Genomic DNA, 27,998 nt, shown 5'->3' on the forward strand with positions numbered 1-27,998 from the left:
TGATTTTTGCAATTAATTATATATTGGTTTTTGCTATATTTTATTTATATTTTGCAATTCTTTATTTTTGTTTGCAAAATTTTATTTTTTTCTCTCGATACTTTATTTTACGTTTGTGATACTTCATTTTTGTTTTACATTTTTTTTTTTTTTGTTTGCTCAATACTTTTTTTCTTTTGCAAAACTTTATTTTATTTTGCAATACTTTATATTTTTGCAAATATATGTGGCATGGAATTGATTCTATACCGTTTCCATCAGCTTTATTTTGATGCGCTAAAACATTTTTTGCAACAAAAAAAATCCTTGGGTGGAAACGTATGGAAATATAGAGGAAAATGTACATCAATTTCACGCTTTTGTTCTATAATGTAATAATGTGAATTGTAATGGTTCTTGGAAAAAAAAATATTTCGTCATAAATCACGGCTAATTTTGAATTGCTGTCTATGGTGAAATATGCTTTTGCCATGGGGTGGTGTAGTTCCAGCATTTACCAACAGGTGCTAATAGCTAATTACCATTATAATTTTTCAACTGATTTACGTCATTACTTTACAACTCGGGGGCGGGGCATTAAAACAGATTTGTGTGAATATTAGCCAATGAATGGCCGTATCCTCAATTCAAAGTAGATATGTAATCCAATCATCTCCCAGGATTTCCATACGGAGGCGGGCCCTACCAACCTCAATTTTCGACAACACGGTCCTTTTGATGTTCCGTAGGTGATGAGAGAAGGGGGGTGGTGAGGATAAGGAGAACAGGGGGGCATTCCGAATATTTTTAGATTGTGAAGGCAAAAACTGAATCAGATGAACACTTAAAGGGGTATATTGGGGTCTTTTCTATCATATTAACCGTTTGCTGTTTGGTTTTTAATACGGGTAGGCAAGTGTTTGCGCCATCAGGCTTACGGTGTTAGCAGCTAGCGATCAACCAAACGACAAAGGAAATACAGCCAGTCGAATCGCATTTCCATAAAATATATTTTATTCACGTAAACTATTTGGATTGGGTACTTATTTTCGAAAATTCACCGGCAATATTAAAAACAGTTTGAATAAACGCGAAATAATCCACTAAAATGGCGGAGCCGGACAAATTAAACATTGACTCCATAATACAGCGTCTCCTGGAAGGTGAGAATGTTGTCCCATATCTTTACATATGAACTAATATTCGCCAGTGATATATGAAAGAATATATTTATTTAGCTATGTGTGCCTCGCATGTATTCTGCAGTACATTCATTGTAAACAATTGTTGTGTCCCCGAGAACAGCCCGAATGGTTTATGACTATCTTGATACAGAATAGATCAAGCAGGCAAAGGGGTACTTTCTGTCTTTTTTCCCCTTCTTCTATCTTATCATTTAAATCGTTATTTGCCGGTTTGAGTGGAGACCATGTTCATTCAATGACTGCTAGGATGCTTGGTGCGGTTTGGAGCGATCGGTCTACATGTGCATACATACTGTATGTGTCACGTATGCTGTTGTGTTAACTTTCATTTCAGCCACGACGGCTTTGTGTCTAATTAAAACCAACACCAATAGGATTACTGTAACTATGAAGATATGCAGTACCAAGTGGTCTTAACAATAGATTTCCACGCTGGCATTAGTCGTTGAAAATATAGTTGCAGGGAGAGTTTGAAAAGCAGCTGATGTAAATGTTTAGGTATTTCCAGTTACACTTATTGCCAAATGATGGTAGTTTGGTTTGCTTGTTTAGGGACATAAAGGACTAGTTCACCCAAAAGTCTACTTTCTCATATAATTTGCATGCCATCCCAGATGTGTGTCTGTCTTCCTTCTGTTAGAAGACAGATTTTTAGAAGAATATTTCGGCTCTGTTGGTCCATCCAATGCAACTGAATGGTGACCGGAGCACATAAAGGCAGCTTAAGTGTAACCCATAAGCCTTCCGTTGTTAAATCAATGTGATCAGTAGCTATATAATAGATGTGGGTGAGCTAGAGATCACTTTTAAGTCATTTTGGCAAAAATCTCTACTTTCGCTTCCACATTCTTTCCACGATTTGCAGTCTTCGTGCATATTGCATGTCTCTCACATAAACAAAGTTAGACACATCTGGTGGCATGAGGGTGTGTAAATGATTAATGAAATATTCCTTAAGTTTGTTTCAATTGCATTGTAGACATGTTTGGTTTAACTTGGTCTATTAAGCCTATACCTTTAAAGTTGCAATTATATCATCTATCATATTTGCCACAGAGTTTGATTATGCTGTCTAGAATGAGCATCAGACAGCCTTTTCATCTTTTTTGTTCTTTCATCTGCTGTTGCTCAAGAGTCCTTGTTTTGTTTTTTTAGTTTAACATGTATACTACAGAGTAGAAAAATCTCAGCAAGTTCTTCTTAATAAAAAATGGGGTCTATATTGGACTGGTTGAGCTTTCATATCTATTGAGAACGTTCCCTTCTATGTAAAATTGGGACCACTTGTATTCTGAATTCTGCACAACGTCCCTTTGCTAAACTTTTGCTACTGTAGCTGGAAAAGTGCCTTTTGTACTTGGTATTTACTAATGCTTACTGTGGGTAAACCTTGTGAATCACAGCACAGATGAGCAGTTTATCATATATCTGAATCACATCAAGCATGTATGTAACTGTAATAGTGCCATAGGCCTTTTGTAAACTACGTACCATCTTACCAGCCTTTTCCATTGCGAAGGAAGCAGTGATTGTGGTCATGGGTAGTGAGGCATCATTGATGCTGATGCTCTTGGTTTATTTGGTCTGCATTTGGAAGAACTAGGCTACAACTGAACTGAATTAAAATTGAATTGGGCTACTAAAAATGGGGTTCTTTCCTTTTCTGTTTTTTTTTTTTATCTCGGAAAAATATTTATGATATATAAGGTAAAGGAAATTCTGTCTTGTCACAAATGCAAGCATACAAAGTTTTTTTCCCCCATATAAAGGGCACTTTTGCTTTGGGCCCTGTTGACGGCACTGTTGTGTAAACCTGGTTTTTGCCTGCAAAGCACATGAAAAAAATAAACAAGCCCAATAAAAGTAGCATTATATGTCTCCTTATGTAATCCTGGTGTTCTTTTTCCCTCCGAGCTTGATGCCTCTATCCAAAGTCCTGATTCTATTGAGGCTTTTTTCATATGGTTCTTCCAGGTTTTGGTGGCCTTTCAGATTGAACCTGAAAATATTAGTTTTCTTTTTTTAATGTGATAAAGAACAATTCTAGTCATTATCCTTCAAATGCATACAAAACAATAAATATGTAGTTTTTTTATTCTTTGCTGTTCTATTTTGACCTGCGTAGTTGCTGGCATTGATCTCAAGGGTGTAAAAAGTGCATTGCTTTGACCTTGCTTTCATGGTCTGTCACTGTTTGTATGTAGGCAGATTCATCTCCACAAGACAAATGAAACCCAGTGAACCTTACCAGAAACTGGACAGGACTTTAGAAAAGTGACAGATTTTTTTACTTTGCTACTGTGCCTGTAGTTTGGAATTAATTGCATCAAGTAAGTTAAGTAACTTAATATTCACCTCTTCTGACAGGTTGTACCATATTATCCAGATCCAAACACTTGCTCAGTGGAATGTTGAGAAATTCCAGATTATAAATCTAGATACTTTCAATTCTGTACCCTCACAGTTGTGCCTGAAGTCTCATGGTCACCCAATGGAAAATCAATTGTACTGATTACAGGTGACATGAAGGAAGCCATTGTACATTGACTGATTCTTTTGGTTCAGTGTATTTTTGGCCAGCATCTGTTTACACTTGTCATTCTGAGGAGAGCTGTCAGTTAGTTGTTTTCTTCACCCCAGGTTTTCCCTCTATCTGATTGCCTTCATTGGATTGTAAAAGGTATCACCCCCTTGAGTACCTGAAGTGATTGAGGGACATGAATGTCTGTGTGATGACTGCTTGCCAAACCAATTAAGCATGGGACTGTTGACATAGGGTTTCCTGTCATTTCCCATTGCACAGCTGGATGTTATGGACATTTGTACTCCTGTGTTTCTGTGAATTGTGTTTAATGTGATTGGTTGAACTGTTCTCATTCCCTTCTCTTTATTCATATTTAAAGAATTTAGCATGCCTAATTTACTACAAATAACTTGGTACATTGACTGGTTATTGTTCGAGTGGTTTATTTGGTTGTTTATCAACTTGGTCCACTCCCACCCTTATATTAGGCCTAAGCTCTGTGATGCTTATTGGCCCCTTGACTAACTTTAGGGCAAGTGCTCTCAGGGCATTAGCTGGCCATAATCTGGATTTAAAGTGATGAGTGGCAGGTTCCTATTTATACGTTCTTTTCACCGGCTGAGCCATTGGGCTTCTGGTCACTGTCAAGGCCCTCAGATCACTCATCAGCTGCTGGAGACCTTAACCTGTTGATGCGTAATTCCCAGCACGCGGTGGTGACGTCACTCTGCTTACATTTAATATATAATTTACCGTCTATAAATGTAATTAATGTTAACAAATTATGTATCTTTTCAAAGGTCTAAGGGTTCAACATTGATATCCGATCTGTGTTTCACGATAGCGATGCTCCAGAAACAGCAATTTAGTTATTTGTGCCAGGAGTACAAATGAAAACATGCAATATTTTCCCAGGACTTTCAGTTTCATCATACCACGGTGGTGGAATGACCTTCCCAACTCAATCCGGGAAGCTAACTCACTCTCTATCTTCAAAAAACGGCTAAAAACACATCTTTTCCAAAAGCACTTAACCGGTCAATAAAAAAAATAAAAAATAAAAAAAAATAAAAAATATATATATATATATTTACATTTCTTGTTGCACCTAAATCTGTTTTGTATACTATTATGATGATAGTGAAACTTTGTAATATGGCACTTTTTGTACCACTGTCTCCCTAAAATGATTCGCTGATGTTCTTCCTCTTTTGTAAGTCGCTTTGGATAAAAGCGTCTGCCAAATGAATAAATGTAAATGTAAATATCAAAACGGGACTTCATACATTTGTTATGAAAACATGATCGCCAGATTAATCCAGTTCGCCACACTTGGGTCAATTGTCCATGACAAGCGTTCATTGAAATGCATCCAATAGCACTTTTTGTCCATAAAAGTGATAAATCTGAGAAACATTTATAAATTATCCATTGTTTACATGAAAAGCAATACCCTTTGTCATCGTTCTTCAACAAACTATGCAATCTTAGCAGCATTCATGTTGTAAAACTGATATTATCTTGTATATTATAGTCTCGAAAACAAAATGAGCCTGTCTCAAGTCTATTTTAAAATGGGGCGTAGTTTTATTCATAATAGCCAAGCAGTGCATTCAGATTTTGTGTCGTCTTGAAAGGCGAGCATTAATTTTACTCCGTACGCTTCTTTACAGAGAAAAAAACCTTGCAGGAACCTCATTTTTTGTTAGATCATCTTCAAATTTGTGGCTTTGAGAACATTGTATTTCTGGGTTGTCTTGGTACTTTTATTATTGTTTTTTAGATTATAAAAATATGTTCAGCTCAAAATATTTCCATTACTATAAACTTCAGCTTCTGTAACTTTAAAAAATAACAACATATATTAATTCTGAAAATTGGGAAATAAAGCCCAAAGTAAATACAACCATTTAAGTTGAGGTATGTCATTTTCATGGTTTGTGCTCAAAAAGGGGGTGCGTATCAACAGGTTAAAGGCCTTCATTTTAGTGACCCCGACCTCTTTTTTTGGCTGCACCTTTTGCACACATGCAGTGCATTGTCTGATTTAATGTTTGCTTATTCCTTTTTTAAAATGGAACTGAGAGATATTTAATGTTAGTATCAATCACCAAAAACACAAAGTGTTTGTTCCACAATTTGGAAGTCGAAGTCAGTTTATCTTTTCACTGCAGGGCAAGATCGAAAACAAAATGGAGTTTCCCAGGTAACTTTTGTGCAAAAATACACTTACACACATCAAAGTAGCAATTAGTTGTTTTTTTTAATGGCCGATATCCAGAAAGCAGGGTGGCCGATACAATGCCAATAAATCACACAGTTTAATATAGTAAATAACATTCATAAAATTGCTAATAAAATATGATTTAGCTTTATATTTATAGCTCTGTATGCAAAACTAAAAATTATATTGTATTTTTAAATGGGAGATAGCAGTTTCTTCAGATTTCTGTTTATTCATCAAATTTGAGTATTTATTTGCACATGAAGAGATTGTTAATATATTAGGAAAATGGAAATAACAGTACACACTGTAGTCCAGCAACCATGGATTACATTAGCAATCGTATTTACTCAAAAAATACAGAATCAAACCAATTGTTCATGTAGTGCATAGTTAATAATACATTTACTTATCGTATACATGATGCACTTTTACTTTGGGCTGCAGCTGAATTGTTACCTTGCTGCCTAATCAGTTAATGCTTAACTGACAGATGTTTTGAACTCTTTAAGTAAACTGGTCTCCGAACAGTTTGAAAGCACCTTATTTTCATTCTACCTCCGTATACAGCCTCCGGAGGCATCATTTTCCTGGTTTCGGACGCAGCTTTGAAGTTGCACTCACGCGCTTGTGCGGATCCAGTGCTAGCAGTGATCTCCTGACAGTTTAAACGGCCTGAATCACCTGCTTGGATTGTCACAGACTGACCATCATGATTTGTGAATCAGAGGAAGTTTTGATCCTGATCCTGAAGTATTTGATTCTGGCTGATGGAATACGCTTCAGAGGAAGATATTAGATGAGCGTTCGACGGAAAGAAAACACTGGGGTTTTGTGAGGTTCGTGAAATACATCTGTTTAAACGAGATATCTGCATATTTGTAGACTGTATACAAACCAGTTTTATTGATATTTACTTTTAGCAATAGAAAAGGTTAGAAGTTAGAGGGAACTCTAACTTTGCTGAGGAGAGAGAGGGAGAATGAAACAGGCGAGCACTTTAACATTATAAGCTCAAACGTGTCAAACTCTGAAATGCGGATCCTTCAAATGAGATGGAGTTGCACACCGGTCTATAGTAACACGATGGCACGTAACATGAAGACGAACTGTGGTTGGTTGTACAAGAAATTTACAAGAAATCGGCCAAACAGGAAAATAATTTGGCTGATACGATAATTTAAAAAAGCCGACTGCTTTATCGGCATCTGCGATTTTATATTGGTCGACCACTACAGTGAACCCACAGTCAGGCAGCTGTTCACCTCCATAGATCATCAGGTTAAATTGAGAGTCTTTAATGCTGATATAAATTGCTAGAGAAAGGTGGATGCAAGCATGCTCTCCTTTCCACCCATTCATCATGCACCGTGAACTCATTTTGCTGGTAGAAATGTCAGTTTGCATGAAATGGGCTGTTATAACATACATTCAATGCCGTAGAGCTTTTTGTGTCCTTAGAGGTTTGATCTATGTAAAACCGCATGTTTTAAACATTTATTTAGAGATGTGGGCTGGTTTGATCGATTTTGTGACTGCACAAATAAGCCGTCTCCCAAATTTTAGCATAACTGCCCAATTATATGAGTCACTGGGATGTGCTCGGTATATTTTTCTCTTTTGAAGCCCGCCTTTTCAAATGTATATTTAAAAGCAAACACTTGACTGTTGAATGAGACTGCAGGGCTGTCACAGGTTTTATTTCAGAGCAGTACATCAGAATTGGTGTATCTGCATGAGCTGTTTGGAATGGGACACTGGCCATATTGACCTCACAGACGTCTGTGAAGACTAAACTTCCCCTAGCTTCAGTGCTGCTGTGTCCAAAGGGGCACTAATATTTCACCTTTCCAGGTACACTGTGTTTAGATCCTGTAAACCTTGACAGAGCAGCAGAAAGTGTCTTTGGGGCTCCAATTTTTATAGGATCTGTTGACCCATGTTAATATCTGCCTTGTTTGTTTGTCATTAATATTTTATTCTAGTTGAAGCTCAATTGCACATGATCTTAGACAATGGGCAGCAATCCCACTGGGCAAGATCTTAACCCAGTTTTGTCGTTCTTAAAAGCTGTGTGTGTTTGTACGGACAGCGTGTGCATGTTTGACAAACACTAAGGAATGTGTTTAACAAACCTGCTAAATTCTATACATGTCTTCTCCGGGTCTAGCGCGGTTGGGATGCACATTTCAGTAGAGACACACACAATTTTGATATTGAGCGCACCAACATCTGTGTGTCACTAGTCTGACCATCGCATAATTTCGGAGAGCCCCTTGAGACAAGATTTTCTTCCTCTGGTTCTCCCTTGTTCTTAAAGGGCCACGCAGATAACACCGAGCTGGTTCTAAGCTGTCACATTTGCTTTTTCATTTTAGCTTGTGCAGCCCTGTGGGGATCCGGGGTAGAATAGGTCCCTAGCACCCCCTTGCTGATCGTAAGAGGCGACAAATGGGGCAACTTGTACGCCATGAGTTGCGACTCGTGTCAGTGGAGGAAGAGATCCTGGTGCTTGAGGATTTTGGCCTGCTGCGGCCGCCATATATCCAACACATCACTTTGGCTCCTACTTCATTCAGACGAGGGGTTGGAATGGCCCATTCCAATCAATTGGCTTGTCAGGATTTGCCCTGGACTTGGTTCAGAATTACAACCAACTATTTAGTTTTCACCTCTTCCAGAAGGCACTGGCGTAGGGTCAATTGAGTAGTATAAATCTTGTATTTTTATGCTCAAGTATATCATATCTGTATCCTTGGTGTACATCCGGTGGAATCCGCGGCACTGTACATCCCCTTGTAGGACTCGAGGTGGGTGAGGAGCAGAGATGATGAATCTATTCTTTCTAAACATGGCAAATAAACAAAACACCAAAAAACGGATACTGGAACAAGACTTGGAAGTCGAACTAACCACTAACATTTTTTCTTGAAAAGAAGGAAATTGGCAAAGATTTATTTTACTTGAGTCTCTATCAATTGACAGCCCTCTCACTAAACTGTCTCCTTTTGCTATTCAGAAAGGAATCACAGGAATAGCAGGAACAGTCAAGGATATTAAAAAGCTGTGATCGGGACAAATTTTGGTGGAGTGCGCTCGGAAAGCAAACTCCGAGAACTTATTACGAGCAACAAATCTGCCTGGAGTCACTATGAGAGCATTCTGTCACCCTTCTCTGAATAACAGCAAAGGAGTGATCCGCACCAGAGAATTGCAAGACATGGATGAAGCTGACATAACCTCAGAACTGAATCATCTAGGTGTGATTGATGTCAAAAGAATAAGTATCAAAAAAGATGGACAAGTAATTCCAACAGGAACATACATTCTGACTTTTAACAGACCTCTCCCGCCAGAGAGAATTCAAATAGGATACCTAAGTGTCACTGTAGATATCTACATACCAAACCCGTTGAGATGTTTTAAATGTCAGAAATTTGGTCATGGTTCTGCTGGATGCAAAAATAAGGCTGTTTGCCACAATTGTGGTAAGGATGACCATGAAACAAACTGTACTAATTCTGCTAAATGTAAAAACTGTCTTGGTGACCATGCAGCCTCATCAAAGAAATGCCCTGCTTGGATTAAAGAGAAGGAAATACAAAAATTAAACACACAAAGAAGGTGAGCTATCCTGAAGCCCGAAAACTTGTTGAAGGTCTCCCTGCCTTCACGCTGAATAGATCCTACTCTGCTGTGGTCAAACCAAATATACTGAGAAATTAGTACTCAGGCCGGAACTGACTTGGATTTCTACAGACAAACCTCAAGTTATTAGTAATATTAAGAATTCATCTTCACAAAAAAGCAAGAATGTATGTATCCAAACCAACCCGACTCAAGATACCCAGTTGGAACAAAGAGAACCCAGAGAGAAAAGGAAACCTCAAAATACAGTAACTCGACTACCAAACCAAGATAAAAACAGAACTTCACAACATGACAACCCAAAAGATGTCGAAATGTCAGAACCTACGACTAGTCGAAGTCGTAGTCTTTCCCCTAAGTGTAAGAATAAAGGATTTGTACCTATCCTTCCCACTTGAAGATGAGTAATCTTTTAATCCAGTGGAATTGTCGGGGTCTAAAAGCTAATTTTGCAGAGCTGCAGCGTTTAACTTCTGTTTTGAACCCCTTGCCTATTGTATTCAAGAGACTCACTTATCTCCAAATGATCCCCTGACTGTTAAAATTTTAGACTGTTTAATGTCTATGGACCAAATGCACAAAGACCTTCTGGTGGATCAGCTGTCTTGGTTAAAAAGGATATTATTCACAGTCACATTGTACTGGATACCCAAATACAGGCAGTAGCAGTACGTATCACCTTTCATAGAGTCATTACATTATGCTCTATCTACATTATGCTCTATCTACATACCTCCCAGCGAAGTTATTACACTGAAAGAATTGGACAAACTCGTAGCACAATTGCCGACTCCATTTATACTTATGGGTGATTTTAATAGCCATAATCCTTTATGGGGAGAAGATCGATGTGATGCTAAAGGAAAGAGAATGGAGGATTTTATACATAAAAATGACTTGTGTTTACTAAATGATGGAACCAAAACCTACCTTCATCCAGGTCATGGCACATATTCTGCAATTGATTTGACTATATGCAGTGCTGAAATCTTTTTAGATTGTACATGGCGGGTCTGGGCCGATTTACAGTGGGTACGGAAAGTATTCAGACCCCCTTCAATTTTTCACTCTTTGTTATATTGCAGCCATTTGCTAAAATCATTTAAGTTCCTTTTTTTTTCCTCATTATTGTACACACAGCACCCCATATTGACAGAAAAACACAGAATTGTTGACATTTTTGCACATTTATTAAAAAATAAAAACTGAAATATCACATGGTCCTAAGTATTCAGACCCTTTGATGTGACACTCATATATTTAACTCAGGTGCTGTCCATTTCTTCTGATCATCCTTGAGATGGTTCTACACCTTCAATTGAGTCCAGCTGTGTTTGATTATACTGATTGGACTTGATTAGGAAAGCCACACACCTGTCTATATAAGACCTTACAGCTTACAGCTCAGTGCATGTCAGAGCAAATGAGAATCATGAGGTCAAAGGAACTGCCTGAAGAGCTCAGAGACAGAATTGTGGCAAGGCACAGATCTGGCCAAGGTTACAAAAACATTTCTGCTGCCCTTAAGGTTCATAAGAGCACAGTGGCCTCCATAATCCTTAAATGGAAGACGTTTGGGACGACCAGAACCCTTCCTAGAGCTGGCCGTCCGGCCAAACTGAGCTATCGGGGGAGAAGAGCCTTGGTGAGAGAGGTAAAGAAGAACCCAAAGATCACTGTGGCTGAGCTCCAGAGATGCAGTCGGGAGATGGGAGAAAGTTGTAGTAAGTCAACCATCACTGCAGCCATCCACCAGTCGGGGCTTTATGGCAGAGTGGCCCGACGGAAGCCTCTCCTCAGTGCAAGACACATGAAAGCCTGCATGGACTTTGCTAAAAAACACCTGAAGGACTCCAAGATGGTGATAAATAAGATTCTCTAGTCTGATGAGACCAAGATAGAACTATTTGGCCTTAATTCTAAGCGGTATGTGTGGAGAAAACCAGGCACTGCTCATCACCTGTCCAATACAGTCTCAACAGTGAAGCATGGTGGTGGCAGCATCATGCTGTGGGGGTGTTTTTCAGCTGCAGGGACAGGACGACTGGTTGCAATTGAGGGAAAGATGAATGCGGCCAAGTACAGGGATATCCTGGGCGAAAACCTTCTCCAGAGTGCTCTGGACCTCAGACTGGGCGAAGGTTCACCTTCCAACAAGACAATGACCCTAAGCACACCGCTAAAATAGCGGAGTGGCTTCACAACAACTCCGTGACTGTTCTTGAATGGCCCAGCCAGAGCCCTGACTTAAACCCAATTGAGCATCTCTGGAGAAACCTGAAAATGGCTGTCCACCAGCGTTTACCATCCAACCTGACAGAACTGGAGAGGATCTGCAAGGAGGAATGGCAGAGGATACCCAAATCCAGATGTGAAAAACTTGTTGCATCTTTCCCAAAAAGACTCATGGCTGTATTAGATCAAAGGGTGCTTCTACTAAATACTGAACAAAGGGTCTGAATACTTAGGACCATGTGATATTTCAGTTTTTCTTTTTTAATAAATGTGCAAAAATGTCAACAATTCTGTGTTTTTCTGTCAATATGGGGTGCTGTGTGTACAATAATGAGGGAAAAAAATGAACTTAAATGATTTTAGCAAATGGCTGCAATATAACAAAGAGTGAAAAAATTTAAGGGGGTCTGAATACTTTCCGTACCCACTGTATGTGGGAGTGACCACTTTCCACTTATTACCTCATTCCCTCAATCGGATGTCCAACAAAGACCTTCAAGATGGCAACTTAAAAAAGCAAATTGGCCTTCTTTCGAAATTATGTGTTATGAAAAATTTATTTCAGCAACTCAAGACAATCAGAACTCTATAGAAACTTTTACTGAACAGTTAATTGATATTGCAAATGAAACAATTCCAAAGACATCCTCTAAATCGCACTGTAAAGCTAACCCCTGGTTTAACGAGCAGTGTAAAAAAGCTATCGGGGCACGGAAAAAGGCGGAAAGACTTTTTAATAAACAGCCTTCAACGGCTAATTTTATATCTTTTAAAATTTGTAGAGCTCAAGCTCACAGAATTTTAAATGAAGCAAAAAAGCAAAGCTGGAGACAGTTTGTATCAAGTTTAACATGCTATACTCCCATGAAGAGGATCTGGAACATGATTCGCAAAATGAAGAACATTGGAAATGGATTTAATATCCAACATATTAAAAAACTAGATATTCTCCAGACAAAGGAAATGGATATAGCAAACACATTAGCAGAATCTTTTGAAAAGAATTTGTCAATAGAAAACTGCCTCCCTGAGTTCCAGTTAATTCGAATACAGCAGGAAAGGGAAAAATTTAAATTCTGTTCTGATAACAAAGAAGTATATAATCAACCTTTCAAGATGGATGAATTAATACACTCTTTAAAATGTTCCCATGACACTGCTGTAGGGCCAGACCAAATTCACTATCAATTCTTAAAGCACTTACCCCAAAGCATATTATCTCTTCTTTTAGATAATTTTAACTCTGTCTGGTCTTCTGGACAAATACCACTCTCCTGGAAAGAAGCAACCGTAATTCCTATACCTAAACCAGGAAAAGACCATTCAGATCCAAATAACTACCGACCAATCGCTCTTACCAGTTGCCTCTGTAAAACGATGGAGAGAATGGTAAATAATCGGCTTGTTTGGACTCTGGAGTCGAAGAAACAAATAAATGACTATCAATGTGGCTTTAGACGTGGAAAGTGCACCTTGGATCAATTAATCCGACTGGAAACTTATATTAGAGATGGTTTCATTAGAAAAGAACATGTTGTTGCCGTCTGTTTTGACTTGGAAAAAGCATATGATACAACATGGAGATATGGGATTTTGAAAGATCTTTACCACATGGGTTTTAGAGGACGATTACCCATCTTTATTTCCAATTTTTTGACCAGCAGATATTTCAAAGTCCAAGTAGGAAACACCTTGTCGGATATTCACAAACAAGAAATTGGAGTTCCTCAGGGAAGCATTCTTTCTGTCACTCTCTTCGGTATTAAAATAAACAGCATTGAGAGTATCATTGGATCTAATATATTCTGCAGCTTATATGTGGACGATCTCTGCATCTGCTATAGAGGGAAGAACATGAGTACAATTGAAAGACAACTGCAGTTATGCATTCACAAAATATATCAGTGGTCAGTTGAAAATGGATTCAAATTCTCTAAATCAAAAACAGTCTGTACCCACTTCTGTATCCAGCGATCCCTTCATCTTGACCCAGAACTCTTCATTAATAGAGAACCGATTAATGTTGTTAAAGAAATTAAGTTCTTAGGACTCCTTCTTGACAACAAAATGACTTTCATTCCTCATTTGAAAGCACTTAAAAACAGGTGTCTTAAAGCCATGAATATAATGAAAGTACTGGCAAAAACAAAATGGGGAGCAGATTACATGGTTCTTTTGAGACTCTATAGAACACTAATTAGTTCCCGGCTGGACTATGGAAGCATAATTTATGACTCTGCCAGAGAATCATATAAGCGGATGTTGGACTCAGTACATCATCAGGGCTTACGACTCGCCTTGGGAGCATTTAGAACTTCGCCGATGCAAAGCTTGTACATCGAAGCCAATGAACCTTCACTTCAAAACAAGCGATTGAAGCTTTCACTCCAATATGCTATCAAAATAAAGGCAAATAAAACCAACCCCGCTTATTCTTCAATCTTCAACCCACAATTTACTCCTTTGTATGAGAGCAAACCTAAAAGTATCAGATCCTTTGGTATTCAGTATTAAACCTCATTTGGAGAACTTGAATATAAATTTGAACATTCTAACCCAAATACAATTCAATTCTATATCTCCCTGGAAACTAAAGAAGCCTAATATCAATTTGGACTTGACTCATCAGAAGAAAGGGGTGACCCATCCAAATGTATATAGACAGCAATATTTGGAAATAAGAAACCAATTCCCCTCCCATGTACCTATTCACAGATGGCTCGAAGATGAAAAACAGTGTAACGGCAGCAATGGTGACTGGAAATCAACGCTATGGAATTCGTATTCCAAAACAGTGCTCAATTTTCTCTGCTGAGGCTCGTGCTTTACTTTTAGCTTTGGAGCACATTGAAAATTCTCTGCAAAAATGTTTTATAATTTTTACTGACTCTAAATCCTGCCTTCAAGCAATGGGCACTTTAAAAATTGACCATCCTTTAGTGGACTGCATCTTAACCAAAGTGGATTATCTACTAAATCAGTTCTTCAGCATTATCTTTTGCTGGGTTCCAGGACATGTTGGTCTTGCAGGAAATGAACAAGCTGATGCAGCTGCTAAGGAAGCTCTTAATCAGGAAGTTAATGAATGTCAAATCCCTCCCTCAGATATCAGACCGATTATTAACCGATATATTTTAAATAAGTGGCAAGAAGAGTGGAATATGTGCAAGAACAATAAGTTGTATGTAATTCATCCGGAAATTTCAAACAGACTTTTTATCAATTTTAAAACAAGATTTGATCAAGTGGTCTACACCAGATGTTGTATATAGGTCACATAAATCTGACCCATGCCTTTTGCTTAAAGGTGAAGACCCAACCCTATGTATGTTTTGTAATATTCCCTTATCTGTCAAACATATTTTACTAGATTGTCCTGGTCTTAACACAAGTAGAATGCTCTTTTATGAAGTTACCTCGTTAAAGGACTTATTTAAGGAGATTGTGCCTGAAAAGGTTTTGGATTTCTTATCATATATTAATCTTAAAAAAAATATTGTATAATATGACTTGCTATTTATATTTGTTTTGTTTTTATTGTATTTATATGATATTTGTTTTTTTTTTAATTGAATTCTTGCCATGAAAATAGCTTTGATCGCTGACATGGCATTAAATAAAACATACTACTACTTAGCTTGTGCACTGGTGCACACTCATATTGTTTTCCCTCTTTGTTTCAGTGAAAGGCTCCAGGCCTGGCAAGAACGTACAGCTGACAGAGAATGAAATCCGTGGTCTCTGTCTCAAGTCTCGGGAAATTTTCCTCAGCCAGCCGATCTTGCTGGAGCTGGAAGCACCGCTCAAGATTTGTGGTAAGTATGTTTGACCCTGGAAGGATATAAACTTATTCTAATAAACTGATTGCCTCTCTTCTGAGTGTTTTTTTTAAATTAATTAATTAATTTATTTTTTATAGATGTTAAAGGGATAGTTCAACCCAAAATTATTATTTTTCTTATGATTTACTGAGCCTTATGTTGTTGCAAACCTGAATGCCTTTTATTCTTCTGTGGAACACAAAAGTAGTTGTTTGGCAGAATGACAGATGCCACCATTCAATTTAATTGTATGGAAAAACGGTACAGTGATAGTGAACAATAACCGGGGCTCATTCTTCTTAGCATCTCCTTTTGTGTTCCACAGAAGTCAAATGGGTTTGAAACAACATTAGGGTGAGTAAAACACGACAGAATATTTTTTTATTTTTATGAATGATCCCTTAAACACCACAACATAATTTGCATTCAGTACATGTAAAACTGTCCTACTTTGCAAAATCTTACAACATCACTTGTTATTCTGCATATCGTGTCTTGTTTTAAGATTTGTTCAAATTTCTCATCTGCTCTTCACTTTTCTTTAGAGATGCACCTATATGGAAATTTTGGGCCGATACAATGATTCAGTGTATTTGGTCCGATAACCAATATATTTGCTGATTAATCTATATCTGAATATAAATCTACATTTTATGTCTGATTACAAAAAACATAAGGCTCATGTTATAAAACCATATCCGGAGCACTTCTAATAAAATCAATCATGTAAAGTTAGGGGTGTAATGGTTTCAAGGTTTCACAATATACCTCGGTTTTAAAACGGACAGTTATACTGTTGAAATATTCTCATTGACTGTATTGCATGAATATAAAGACAGATTTTTCCAGAACCTTTCTAAAATCCAAATCGGTTTAATTAAGACAATCTGCGACTTTTACAGCATCACATAAACTTGGCGAGATAAAATAAATCTTTAAATTGCGTGTTCCACATGTTACATTCGACTGTCACTCCTTAGACCTTTTTCACAGACCGTGATGACTTGTTTTTGCATTAGCAGCTTAAATCTAACAAACTTTTATATTATAATTTTTTTAAATATTGAGTTTAACTTTATAACATTATACTTTGTGTTATATTACCTTGGAATTAGTTTTAAAAACAAATGACCACAGCTGTGAGAAGCTTTCTGTTACAGCTCCTCACATCTGACTGTCTTAATCCACCGCTCTATTTTGAAATGTAATGGTGTATTTCACTTTTGGTCTTGGAGCAAATGGGTAAGTGAAAATAATATTTCCTATTCACTCCCATTCACCGCTGTCGAAGTGTACCCTTCAATTGTTTACTTCCATGTTTTAAAACCTGGAGGGTGAAAAAGGTCTATTTTAAAGGTGACATGCATTTGTCACGAGCGCAGCGCATCACGAGAAGTGCAGCATGAGCGCATCATACAGACATGTCCGAGCCTGAAACTTTATTTCCGCCGCCAACACATTTGAATTCCGCTGTCTGGTATTACTTTGGGTATGTTAAAGACCCACGAGGCACCATCAATGTTGATGGTTACCCAGTCAGTAAAGTTTGTCTCAAAAAAGGGTCGGCTCAGGCTGGAAACACGTCAAACCTTAAGTGCCTTCTCTGTGAGCACCATTCCAAGGAATTTGCGGAGATGATATAAGTGGAAATACAGTGTACAGCCATGGCCAAATGTATTGGCAGTGAAATAAATTTTGTGATTGCAAAGTTTTCTGCTTCAGTTGTTGTGTTGTTTTCTAGACTATTGTGCAGAGTGATCAGATGCATTTTAAATAATTGCAAAAAGCTTCATTGGCCAAAAAAATTAACTTTATCACAACCCAAATGTTTTGGCCCTGGCACAAAATGACTAACTAACATAATTTCACTAATCATATCAGCAGCTCCTGGGACGAGTACTAGTCTGGTGAAATATCTCTATCATTCTGATTGGATTATAGGAGCAGACTGATTGCATAAAATGAGGGGAAAAGTGCTTCCATCATTGTGTTCTTGTTTAGCAATGGTTACCTCTAAAGAAAGACATGCAGCCATCATCGCTTTGCATCAAAATGGCCTCGCGTGCAAGGAAATTGCTGCAAAGAACATTGCACCTGAAAGAACCATTTACCGGATCATCAAGAACTTCAAGGAGAGAGGTTCAACTGCAGTGAAGAAGGCTTCAGGACATCCCAGAGTGTCCAGCAAGTGCCAGGACCATCTCCTCCTGAGGAGTCAGCTACTCAATCGTGTCACCACCAGTGCAGAGCTTGCTCAGTATTGGCAGCAGGTTGGTGTGAGTGCATCTGCACGCACAGTGAGGCGAAGACTTTGACAATGGCCTTGTGTCAAAAGGGCAGCAAAGAAGCCACTTCTCTCCGAGAAAAACATCATGGACGGAATGAAATTCTGCAGGAAGTACAAGGATTGGACAGCAGAAGACTGGTGCAAAGTTATTTTCTCTGATGAAGCCCCCTTCCGAATATTTGGGACATCTGGAAAATCAATAGTCCGGTGAAGAATAGGCTAACGCTACTATGAGTCCTGTGTCGTGCCAACAGTGAAGCATCCTGAGATCATCCATGTGTGGGGTTGCTTTTCATACGAGGGTGTGGGCTCTCTCAAAATTCTGCCCAACGAACTGCCATGAATAAAGAATGGTATCAAAACTTCCTGCAAGAGTAACTTCTCCCAATGATCCAGGAGAAATTTGGTGATGATCCGTGCATTTTCCAGCATGATGGAGCACCATGTCACAAGGCAAGAGTAATAATGAAGTGGCTCGGAGATCATTACATTGAAATTTTGGATCCGTGGCCAGGCAACACCCCGGATCTTAATCCCATAGAGAACCTGTGGTCAATCCTCAAAAGGCGAGTGGACAAGCAGAAGCCCACAAATTGTGATAAACTCCGAGCACTAATAAGGCAAAAATGGATCGCCATCAGTCAGGATTTGGCCCAGAAGCTGATGAACGAATGTCAGAACGTCAGAACGAATTGCAGAGGTTATGAAGAACAAGGGTCAACACTGTAAATATTGACTCTTTGCATATATTGAATGTTTTTGCAAATAAAAGCCTTTAAAACTTATGAAATGCTTATTGTTTCCAGTATAACATAGAAACATGTGAAAAAATTATCTACAAATACTGAAGCAGCAAACTTTGCAAAACACAAAATTGATGTCACTGCCAATACTTTTGGCCATGGCTGTACAGGCAGGGCCGAATCTACCGGGTGGCAAATGGTGGAAAATGCCACCCTAAGAAAAGGCATTGCCACCCCAGTATAAGTATACAAATATATAAATGTAAGATGTTGATATTGTGTAGGGGTTCATCCATGTAGAACTGCCTCCGCTCTCACCGAACACACAAATGACCACACAGACTGATTTCGTGGTTGATTACAGCAGCAGCCAATCATGTGATATGTTAAAGCAGTTGCCAAAGGCGTGATTTGGTTATAGCAGCAGCCAATCATGTACTTGCTACTACAGCGCATGTACAGTGCTTAGGCACTTGCGTGTTGAGGTTTTTGAGATTATTTTCTCAACCACAATGACAATATGGAGAAATACATGGATAAAAAAAAAAAGAGGTAAGAGATTAATTTCTCAGTTGTTTCAAGTATTCACTGAATGATTATTCGATTTATCGCTGTCAGTTATAGGTTGAGACAGGTCCTCCACACTGTCTGAAATAACATTAATCAGGTATGTGTATAATCCAGATGAAACATCTCCAGTTCTTGAGTAGGAGTTTCTATTTCATCTGATCTGTGTGTGTTTTGATTGGCCATTCGGCACTGGAATGTGTTATTTTGAAAGCTATGATGAGTGTTTGTTGCCGCTGTTATAAGTGTTGTTTAGTGTCAGCAGTTTTTTCTGTAGCTCGTGCTTTTTTTTTTTTTTTTTCTCCCCAGTGGAAAGAAAAGAAAAATACAGTATGTCCTTCATTGTGATAGCCTTCTCGGCCGTATTGTTTGTGTGTGTGTGTAGAGCATGCGTGTTGTCTTTTTCTCCTTCTCTCTTAATTGCTCTTAGGTGTGGGGTAACAAGGTGATCTGATTAATGGGGCGCACCAGTGTGCAGTGTGTTTCCTTCCTATATAAACGGAGTATTCAATTGTTGGATTGTGCAATGGGAGGCTGGTGTTCGTGAGCTGTGCCATCTGATGCTCCGCCGCAGATTGACTTTTTTTCTTTCTTTGTTTTTCTTCCATATTCCTACTGCTGGAGCGGAGAGTTTGTGGCTGTTGCTGTCTGAACTTCTGAGTTATCTGTTTTTTCAAATACAGAACTGTCAATAAATGTGTCTGTGTTTCCGCTATTCTCGTCTCCCTGCATCTTTTATTGCGTTTTTATTTTTTAAAGTGTAACACCCATCCACAGATTTACAGATACAATCTTTGTTTATTAAAATAAAAAGTTATATTTTGGGCCAATTAGAAACTAGAAGCTCTAAAAACTAGAGGCAAAAAGTTATCACTATTCATGTTCTTCAAGCGCTTGTCTAGGTGTTCATCTACTGACTAACAAAATCCCAAAGACTGATAGTGGCAGTTGTAGAGCTGAAAGTACTATATTATGTGAAATATTTATTTGAGTGCTTGAATCTGTCATTAAAAATGACTAATTTAAAAGAATCTTTTACTTTTACTATAATAAATATTAATGAGTTTCACAGCACTGCCACCTACAGTACAATTTTAATACAGTTTATTTATTTAGTACTAACTTTGTTAATGTTCACTTTCAAATGGCTTATTCTAGGTGACACAAAGGTTATTAGTAGAATAACATTGGATGTGCATGCACTCCATTCACGAGAATGCTTAACAAAAAAATTAGGTGGTGACGTTTAGCCCAGATTGCCAGTTTTGCAGTATGTCAAGCTAAGAAACATTTAGAATTTGTTGATGTGTTTATTAGACAATGTCTTGGTGCTCTGGAGATATAATATTTTTTATATTTTGAATAAAATGTGTATTTATATAATTTTTAATGTAATTTAATATTTTTGTTTTTTATGTTTGCAAATCAGTAGCAAGATGGTTACTAAATAGTTCCTGTAGAAAGTGCAGTTGTATTGCAAATTCATGAATATTTATATTTTGATTGTGACTCCAATTAATGAACTTGTATTTGCTACAATTAAGCTTGGTACCTCAATCCATAAGAACTACGCATGGGTGCTTGCTTTGGTGTTGCTACCCCTCATAGTCTGCATGCTGCCGCCTTGCCACCCCAACATTACGCTCAACATTACGATGTGCCTACTGTTTGTTAAAGTGCAGCGTAGCAGTGGGCCAACAATATTTTTGATACTACTAATACTATGTTTTACTTATAAAACAAAAGTACTAAATAGGGGTTACAAAGTGCATGGCTTTTGGTGTGCAGGAAATTGACATTGACAGTATGCATGCTGGAAACTGACAGTGAAACTGTGGCAGAAAATAGACTGTATTGGACAAAATGGCAATAAATAAACTGCAAATGAATAATGTATTTTAAGTAGATTATTGTTTAGAATTAAACTAAATCACAAATACAATAATTTATTGAATGCATAGAAATGCATATCTGAAGTGTTAACCTGGGCAATAATCATTTTATCATGCATTCAGCATATGTTATTTCAATTCAATTTTATAAATCATAAAATAACTAATATATATTATATTTCTGTTATAATCATCTGACTACTGAACATGTTGCACATTTTTTTGTTTTGATATTATTGTTTTACCTGTTTGAGATAATTTTTTTTCCGGCTTAAGAGAGTGTCCTGATGATCAAGATCAAATGTTAAAGGATTAACGTTGAAGAAATGCTAAATACATTTCAAGAACTGGTTAAAACTGAAATATGTTTTTGTGTGTTTATCAGACATATTTTATAACCAAATATTAAACCGCTGATAATATCATCATAGCACCACAAATACCATAATACTGTGGTCATTTTATGTGATGGTTATCATACCGTGAAAATGTCATTCCGTTAGACACCTAATGTAAAGTGGATTATTATTTTTTATTTTAAAACAACTTCAATTGCAGAAAAGCTGGAAGAGGAACCTGCAAGAAACATATAAAACTTTTAATTAATTTACCCCAAATGTAGTCAGCTTTGAACATGTCAAGAAATGTTACATTCCTATGGCCAACTTCTTTTTATAAAAAAAAACAAAAAACGTGATGACTGCAATTTAAGATTAATTTGATGAGTGAGCTACTATTATAAATACAGTGCATTGCACTCTATTCAAACCTGTGAAAAGACAAAATGAAGGAATGCAAACAAGTCTGAAACATACAAAAAGAAGGAAAGAAAAACCATGTATATGACATACATAAATACTGTATAATGGAGTGTTTACTCAGATCCATGATGATCCTTTAGTAGTCTAAAGCAAAGCCAGAAGGCACCAGTCAAAAGTCACATGGTGAACTGGCATGTTCATTAACACAGTGTTTCCCAAAACAGTTTCTGCCACGGCACGCTTTTTACGATTATAAAATCCCACGGCACACCAATATCCCACATAACCATCGTCGATAGTTTTCCTTTACAAGAACTTGTCCGTGTTTTCTGTCTGTCTTAGTAGCACATTTACTTGAATGTTTGAAATGTGGCTATGCAAAAAACGCGTCAAATAGGCACGCTGTATTATGAAGTCACAGGTGACAAGAGTACTTATTGGGTAATAAAAACCCCACAAACGTACGTCTTTTCCAATTTGTAGATTAGTTATTGCAAATTAAATCTTGCAACGCCACAGCAAATACTATTTTTATTTATGTATATATTTACCTTATTTTCCGGAAATAAAGTCGCAGCTGACTATAAGTCGCCCCGGGTCAAAATCGCATTGTTGAGAGAGAGAGAGAGAGAGAGAGAGAGAAAACAATATTAGTCGCATCCACTGATATATAGCGCGTGTTTGGCCAGCCAACATCAGTTACGTATAAATTATGTATATAAATCACTTCGGACTACAGTATAAGTTGCAGGACCTTCCAGATGACGAAAAATCTGTGATTTTATATTCCGGGAAAAATTTTATATATACATTTAGTGGAATTTGATCATTTTCCATGGCACACCTGACAAACTTACATGGCTCACTGGTTGGGAAACACTGCCTTAACATGCCATCATTTATTGGCTTTAATATATTGGCCAAGTTTTCTTATCGGACCGATAACTACAATTCACATTTATTGGCTGATACCAATATGGCCGCCGATATATTGTGCATCCCTAATTTTCTTCCTAAGAGCTGTTCAATAAACATTAATAGTCAAAGGTGCTTCAAATTTTAAAGTTGCTGAATGACTGATTTCCCCATGCAGGTGATGTTCACGGTCAGTACTATGACCTTCTTCGTCTCTTTGAATATGGGGGCTTTCCTCCTGAGAGCAACTACTTGTTCCTGGGGGACTATGTGGACAGAGGGAAACAGTCGCTAGAGACCATCTGCCTCCTGTTGGCCTACAAAGTCAAATATCCTGAAAACTTTTTCTTGCTGCGTGGCAACCATGAGTGCGCCTCTATCAACCGTATATATGGCTTCTATGATGAGTGTAAGCATCAGTATAATCACTGCTGTTGACCTACATTTGACTCGACACCCTCCAATATACACACATACACAGTTTCTAATGTGCACAAACCCATAAAGTTGTACAAAGTCACTCCAGAATCAGTTTGTTAAAAATTGATCTCAAACGCCTTTTATTTGTTTTATATCTGGATTTAAGTGATGTTAAAAACAATAAAATTTTCACCTAAGATTAAATGTGTAGCCCTTGGTGTGATGTAATGTCGAACTGATGGGAGAAATAATGTTTATAAAGAGATCTTGGCTTATTTAAGCCTTTTTGGTCCAAACTTTTCAGAACATTCTGCAATTTTATTTAAAAAAATTTGGACACCTAAAGATTTTATCAATCTTTTCAGGTAAACGACGGTATAATATTAAACTTTGGAAGACCTTCACAGACTGTTTCAACTGTTTACCTGTGGCTGCCGTTGTAGACGAGAAGATCTTCTGTTGCCATGGAGGTGAGTACAGAGCAGAACAAGGTCCTCTGCCCCCATGGTAGTTTTAATGTTCTGTTATAACTCCAGTGCTTACTTTGCAAATTCATTGGAGAAGATGAATGTGGCTGAGTAAAATGTATCTGTTTTATAACCATATCTCTAGGAGACCATAAAGTTTGTTTCATTTGATTGGCATGAAAGCTGTATTCCAAACTCAAGGGCACACTAGTGGACTGAAGTAAGTCCTTATAAAAACGGGTTTAGGGTTCACTTCGTTTGAACTGAAATATGGTTTGCGGATGATGTGGAAGTAATCTGGTCTGGAAGTGAACTGTACTTGATTGTGTATTTTGGGGATAGTCACAAATTCATCATGTCTTCAAAATAAGCAGTGAGGGATTTGTATGGTTGGAGAAGGAAATGCAGTGTTTATAGAAGTAAATCCAATGTAAACGAAGGCACAGATGTAAATATGCTAAGATTATTATATTATAATTTGTTTTTTTACGTTATGGCATTTAAGCTAAAGGGGTTCACTAGAATTATTGATCGATGCTACATATACAGTTCTGTGAAAAAGTATTTGCCCCTTTCCTGTTTTCTTCTATTTTTGTGTATTTTTCATACTAAATTGTTTTAGATCTTCAACAAGATATAACATAAAACAAAGGCAACTAAAAAAAAAAAAGTTTTCTGTATTTAAAAAATACAGTTTTCAAATATATATTTGTTTTATTGAAGCAACAAAGTTGTCCAACACCTATATCACCTATGTGAAAAACTAACTGCCCCCTTAAACTTAATAGCTGGTTGTGCCATCTTTAGCAGCAACAACTGCTATGCCCTAAATGCCCTCGTGACTACCCAGAACACCCTAGGCACCACTTGGCAACACCCTAGCAATCACCTAGCGACAACCCAGAACACCCTAGCAACCACTTAGCGACCACTAAGAACACCATAGCAACCACCTAGCAACTCCCTATCGAACACCCTAGCCACTGCCTAGCGACTACCCTGAAAACCCAAGTAACAGCCTAGCAATCACCTAGTAATGCCCTACCAACCACTAAGAACTTACTAGCAATTACCTGGCAATGCCCTAGCAATCACCCCTGACTCCCTAGCAACCGCCTGTCTGTCTGTTATAACTAGCTATTTGTCTATCTGTTCTATCTATAACTTTCAGACAGGCTTTTTCAAGTCAACCTAAAGTTTGTCCACAAACTTTTTAATCTAGTTTTTCTTTACGCAGCCATGCAAAATTAAGCTCTTTTATTGTGATTATTGCCCAAAAAGTGTGACAACTTAGAAGTTTCTAAAAGTGTGGGAACATCCCTGTCTGTTTCTAAATATACTGATTCGATTTTGATCAGCTATTAAAAAACTGGGGAGACAGTAGTGCCTTAAATCTGCAATGTAAAACATGTGTTATCTGCTTTAGGCCTCTCTCCAGACCTGCAGTCAATGGAGCAGGTGCGGCGTGTCATGCGGCCCACGGATGTGCCTGACCAGGGGTTGCTGTGTGACCTGCTTTGGGCTGACCCCGACAAAGACGTGCTGGGCTGGGGAGAGAACGACCGCGGTGTATCCTTCACCTTCGGTGCGGACGTGGTGGCCAAATTCCTTCACAAATACGACATGGACCTAATATGCAGGGCACATCAGGTTAGTATTTGCTCAGTGGCAAAAGGTTGTCCGGTGTATTCTTTCATGATGCTTTGATGATATTCCACAAAGCATTGGCACATTTAATAATAGACTCTTCAGAAGATTATTGTTCCCAACTATACATGCCAGGGGTCTGAATAAAACTTTTAGCTGAAATTTGGTTTCTTTTTGTATTTTTACCACATTTTAAAATGACATTAATTGATAATCAAACAATAATTGTTGAAAAGTCCCTGCTCAAAGCATCTCTTCTTGTTGCAGGTGGTGGAGGATGGTTATGAGTTTTTTGCTAAGAGACAGTTAGTCACTCTGTTCTCCGCTCCTAACTACTGTGGTGAGTTTGATAACGCTGGGGCCATGATGAGTGTAGATGAGACACTCATGTGTTCTTTTCAGGTAAGAGAGCAAGAACTACCATTTTTCTTGCATCCTTTTGTTTTACCCCTTTACCTGATTATTAGGCTTTCTAGGTCCTCTTCAAATGCATTAGGTATGCTTGAACCAATGGATCCATTTCATCATTAGATTTGCATTAGATCATCTGCTGAAGGTGTATAATATGCATTTGCAATGATTGTCTTGCTTGTGATATACTGAAGAGCTCACTATGTGGGCGGATGTGTCTATATTTGGAAGTCCTAAAAGCAAACATTTGCTGTCATGCACTGTTACTTACTCTCTTCCTCTCTTCTTTCAGATCCTTAAGCCAGCCGATAAGAAGCTGTATTACGGAGGAGGTGGTGGAATGGGTTCAGGTCGTCCAGTAACCCCACCACGAAATTCAGCCAAGGGCGGAAAAGTGAAAAAATAACACCTGCTGGATAACCCCCTTACTTCCCATATTCCGAAAATCCATTTTTACCCCACAATCTTTCTCTACCTCCCTTCTTCCTTTCCGTCTCCAAACTGCTCTAAAGCAAAACAGTACCCAGGGTTGAAGTCTTTTTATTGTCCCCCCCAAACTCTTTGTATTTGTCTTTCCACCCATCCCTCCCCTTTTTCGTTTCCCCACCTGTATCTATTGTGATGGAACCTTCAAAGAAGCCTCCATTTGAATGCTAAACACAGAACTGCACTTTCTCATTTGGTTAGAGAGCCAGTCAGAATGAAATGTAAACATGTATTTACATGTGTACACATATGCAGGGACGGATGTGCAGAGAAAGTGTGAGGTAGAGAGAGACACGTCACAGATGCATATTTTCCATTTAGAGATCCAGTGATTTAAAAACAATCATGTTGGAACTTTTTACTTTTTTTAGATGGATCACAACAAAAGCTTTGAAATTCTTTGCTTATTATGTGTGTTTTTTTTATGTCTTTTTTGAAAGACAGTTATCAATAAAAATAACTTTATTTAAACATCCTGTACTATTTTACTGTCTCTCATTATCTGAAGTCACAACTTGTTTCCTCAACTGAATGTTTACTGTTTTATCCTGTTTTATTTGTTTTGCATGTTTAAAGAGGACTGAATTTAGTCTTTCAGGGTTGACCAGAGCATACAGATTTGCATAGGACTGAGAATGTACATCTGATCATTTTATGTTTGTATTCTCACTATCTGTCTGTCACTTTGGTCTTTCTGTGTAATTCTCTCTGGACCCAATTGTAACACAGTTTCTTCCCCTTTTACCTTTAAATTATGCATTTCTCCACAGCGCTTGTAATCACTCTTTCCTATTGGTCCCTCTGTCCTTTTTTGCCCTCTTCCAAGTGAGCATTATCTGGCTTTAAAGCAGTGGTCATGAATCTTTCTTTGCCAGCTCTCTTCTCATCCCTCTAGACCTTTGGAGACCTATTGTCCTTTTTATCTGTCTCCCTCCATTTCAATCATTGTGTTTAAGTTAATAGGTAGTTGGTAAATCTCAGAGGAGTTGCTATAGTAATTAGGATTTAAGAAATCTTCTGTTGGCCTCACAAATGCACGCCACTGGCTCTGACACATTGTTAATGCAAAACACTGATTCACTAGTTTTTCAATGTGTCCTCTAGCAGGGGATAAGGATATTGCAAAGCAATACATTAGTGCCCTCTGCTGCCTCAAAGAAACACTGTGCACGTAACCATGCCTCTACGCTTTTAAATTACTTTAGCATCACAGCAGTATTTGTGATATACCAAATACAATAGTATGCCATTGTTCCAATGCGTGGCATCTGCTGACCATGGAATCCAAAGTGGTCAAACACACCGGTAGGAGGGATAATATCTCTCTTATACCAAGAGAGAGAGAGTATGCGTGTGTGTGTGTGTTTTAATGAATATGTGGAAAGAAAGCAAAAAGTTTGTCAGTTTCCTATTGCTTAATGACCTGTCTGTTATTTCTGATCCCAGGAAAGGCTGATAAATTTGGGCATAACATGTTTGTTTACAGCAACACTGAGATTATTACTTTATTAATAGTAGAGTTCTTGTTGTTCATTTATAAATAGTTATTTTTCTCCCTTTTGGTTTACTTGATAGAGCAGGATTTTTAGGATTGTTATATATTTTTCTCTCTTTTCTTTCATGAAGCATTCAGGGATGCTTTTCCTCAGTCCACTGTTGTAGTTTAAAAACATTTCAGCTGTACCATAATGACAAATAAAATGGGGGTCCCCCCCCCAATGCAGTTTAATTTCCAACCACAAATCTTGTTTCTCAGCTATCAGAAA

The 27,998-nt window shown here is 37.9% G+C and overlaps 1 protein-coding gene across 1 annotated transcript; it reads left to right on the plus strand.

The window, feature by feature from the left end:
* The first annotated feature begins 772 nt into the window (after positions 1 to 772).
* On the plus strand, positions 773 to 27,998 carry LOC127647928 (serine/threonine-protein phosphatase alpha-2 isoform-like). Its single transcript, XM_052132459.1, has 7 exons — positions 773 to 1,142; positions 15,499 to 15,630; positions 22,980 to 23,210; positions 23,587 to 23,691; positions 25,115 to 25,338; positions 25,603 to 25,737; positions 26,039 to 27,998. Exons 1-7 carry the CDS (start codon positions 1,088 to 1,090, stop codon positions 26,150 to 26,152), a joined length of 996 nt encoding a protein of 331 aa, XP_051988419.1. The 5' UTR covers positions 773 to 1,087; the 3' UTR covers positions 26,153 to 27,998.

Source organism: Xyrauchen texanus, chromosome 8, assembly GCF_025860055.1.
Source record: "Xyrauchen texanus isolate HMW12.3.18 chromosome 8, RBS_HiC_50CHRs, whole genome shotgun sequence".
Classification (NCBI taxonomy): Eukaryota; Metazoa; Chordata; class Actinopteri; order Cypriniformes; family Catostomidae; genus Xyrauchen; species Xyrauchen texanus.

Coding starts and splice junctions, on each gene's coding strand:
- LOC127647928 (XM_052132459.1), top strand. CDS start 1,088: ATGGCGGAGCCGGACAAATTAAACATTGACTCCATAATACAGCGTCTC. Junction 23,692..25,114: donor GATCTTCTGTTGCCATGGAG/GTGAGTACAGAG, acceptor TATCTGCTTTAG/GCCTCTCTCCAGACCTGCAG. Junction 25,339..25,602: donor TAATATGCAGGGCACATCAG/GTTAGTATTTGC, acceptor TTCTTGTTGCAG/GTGGTGGAGGATGGTTATGA.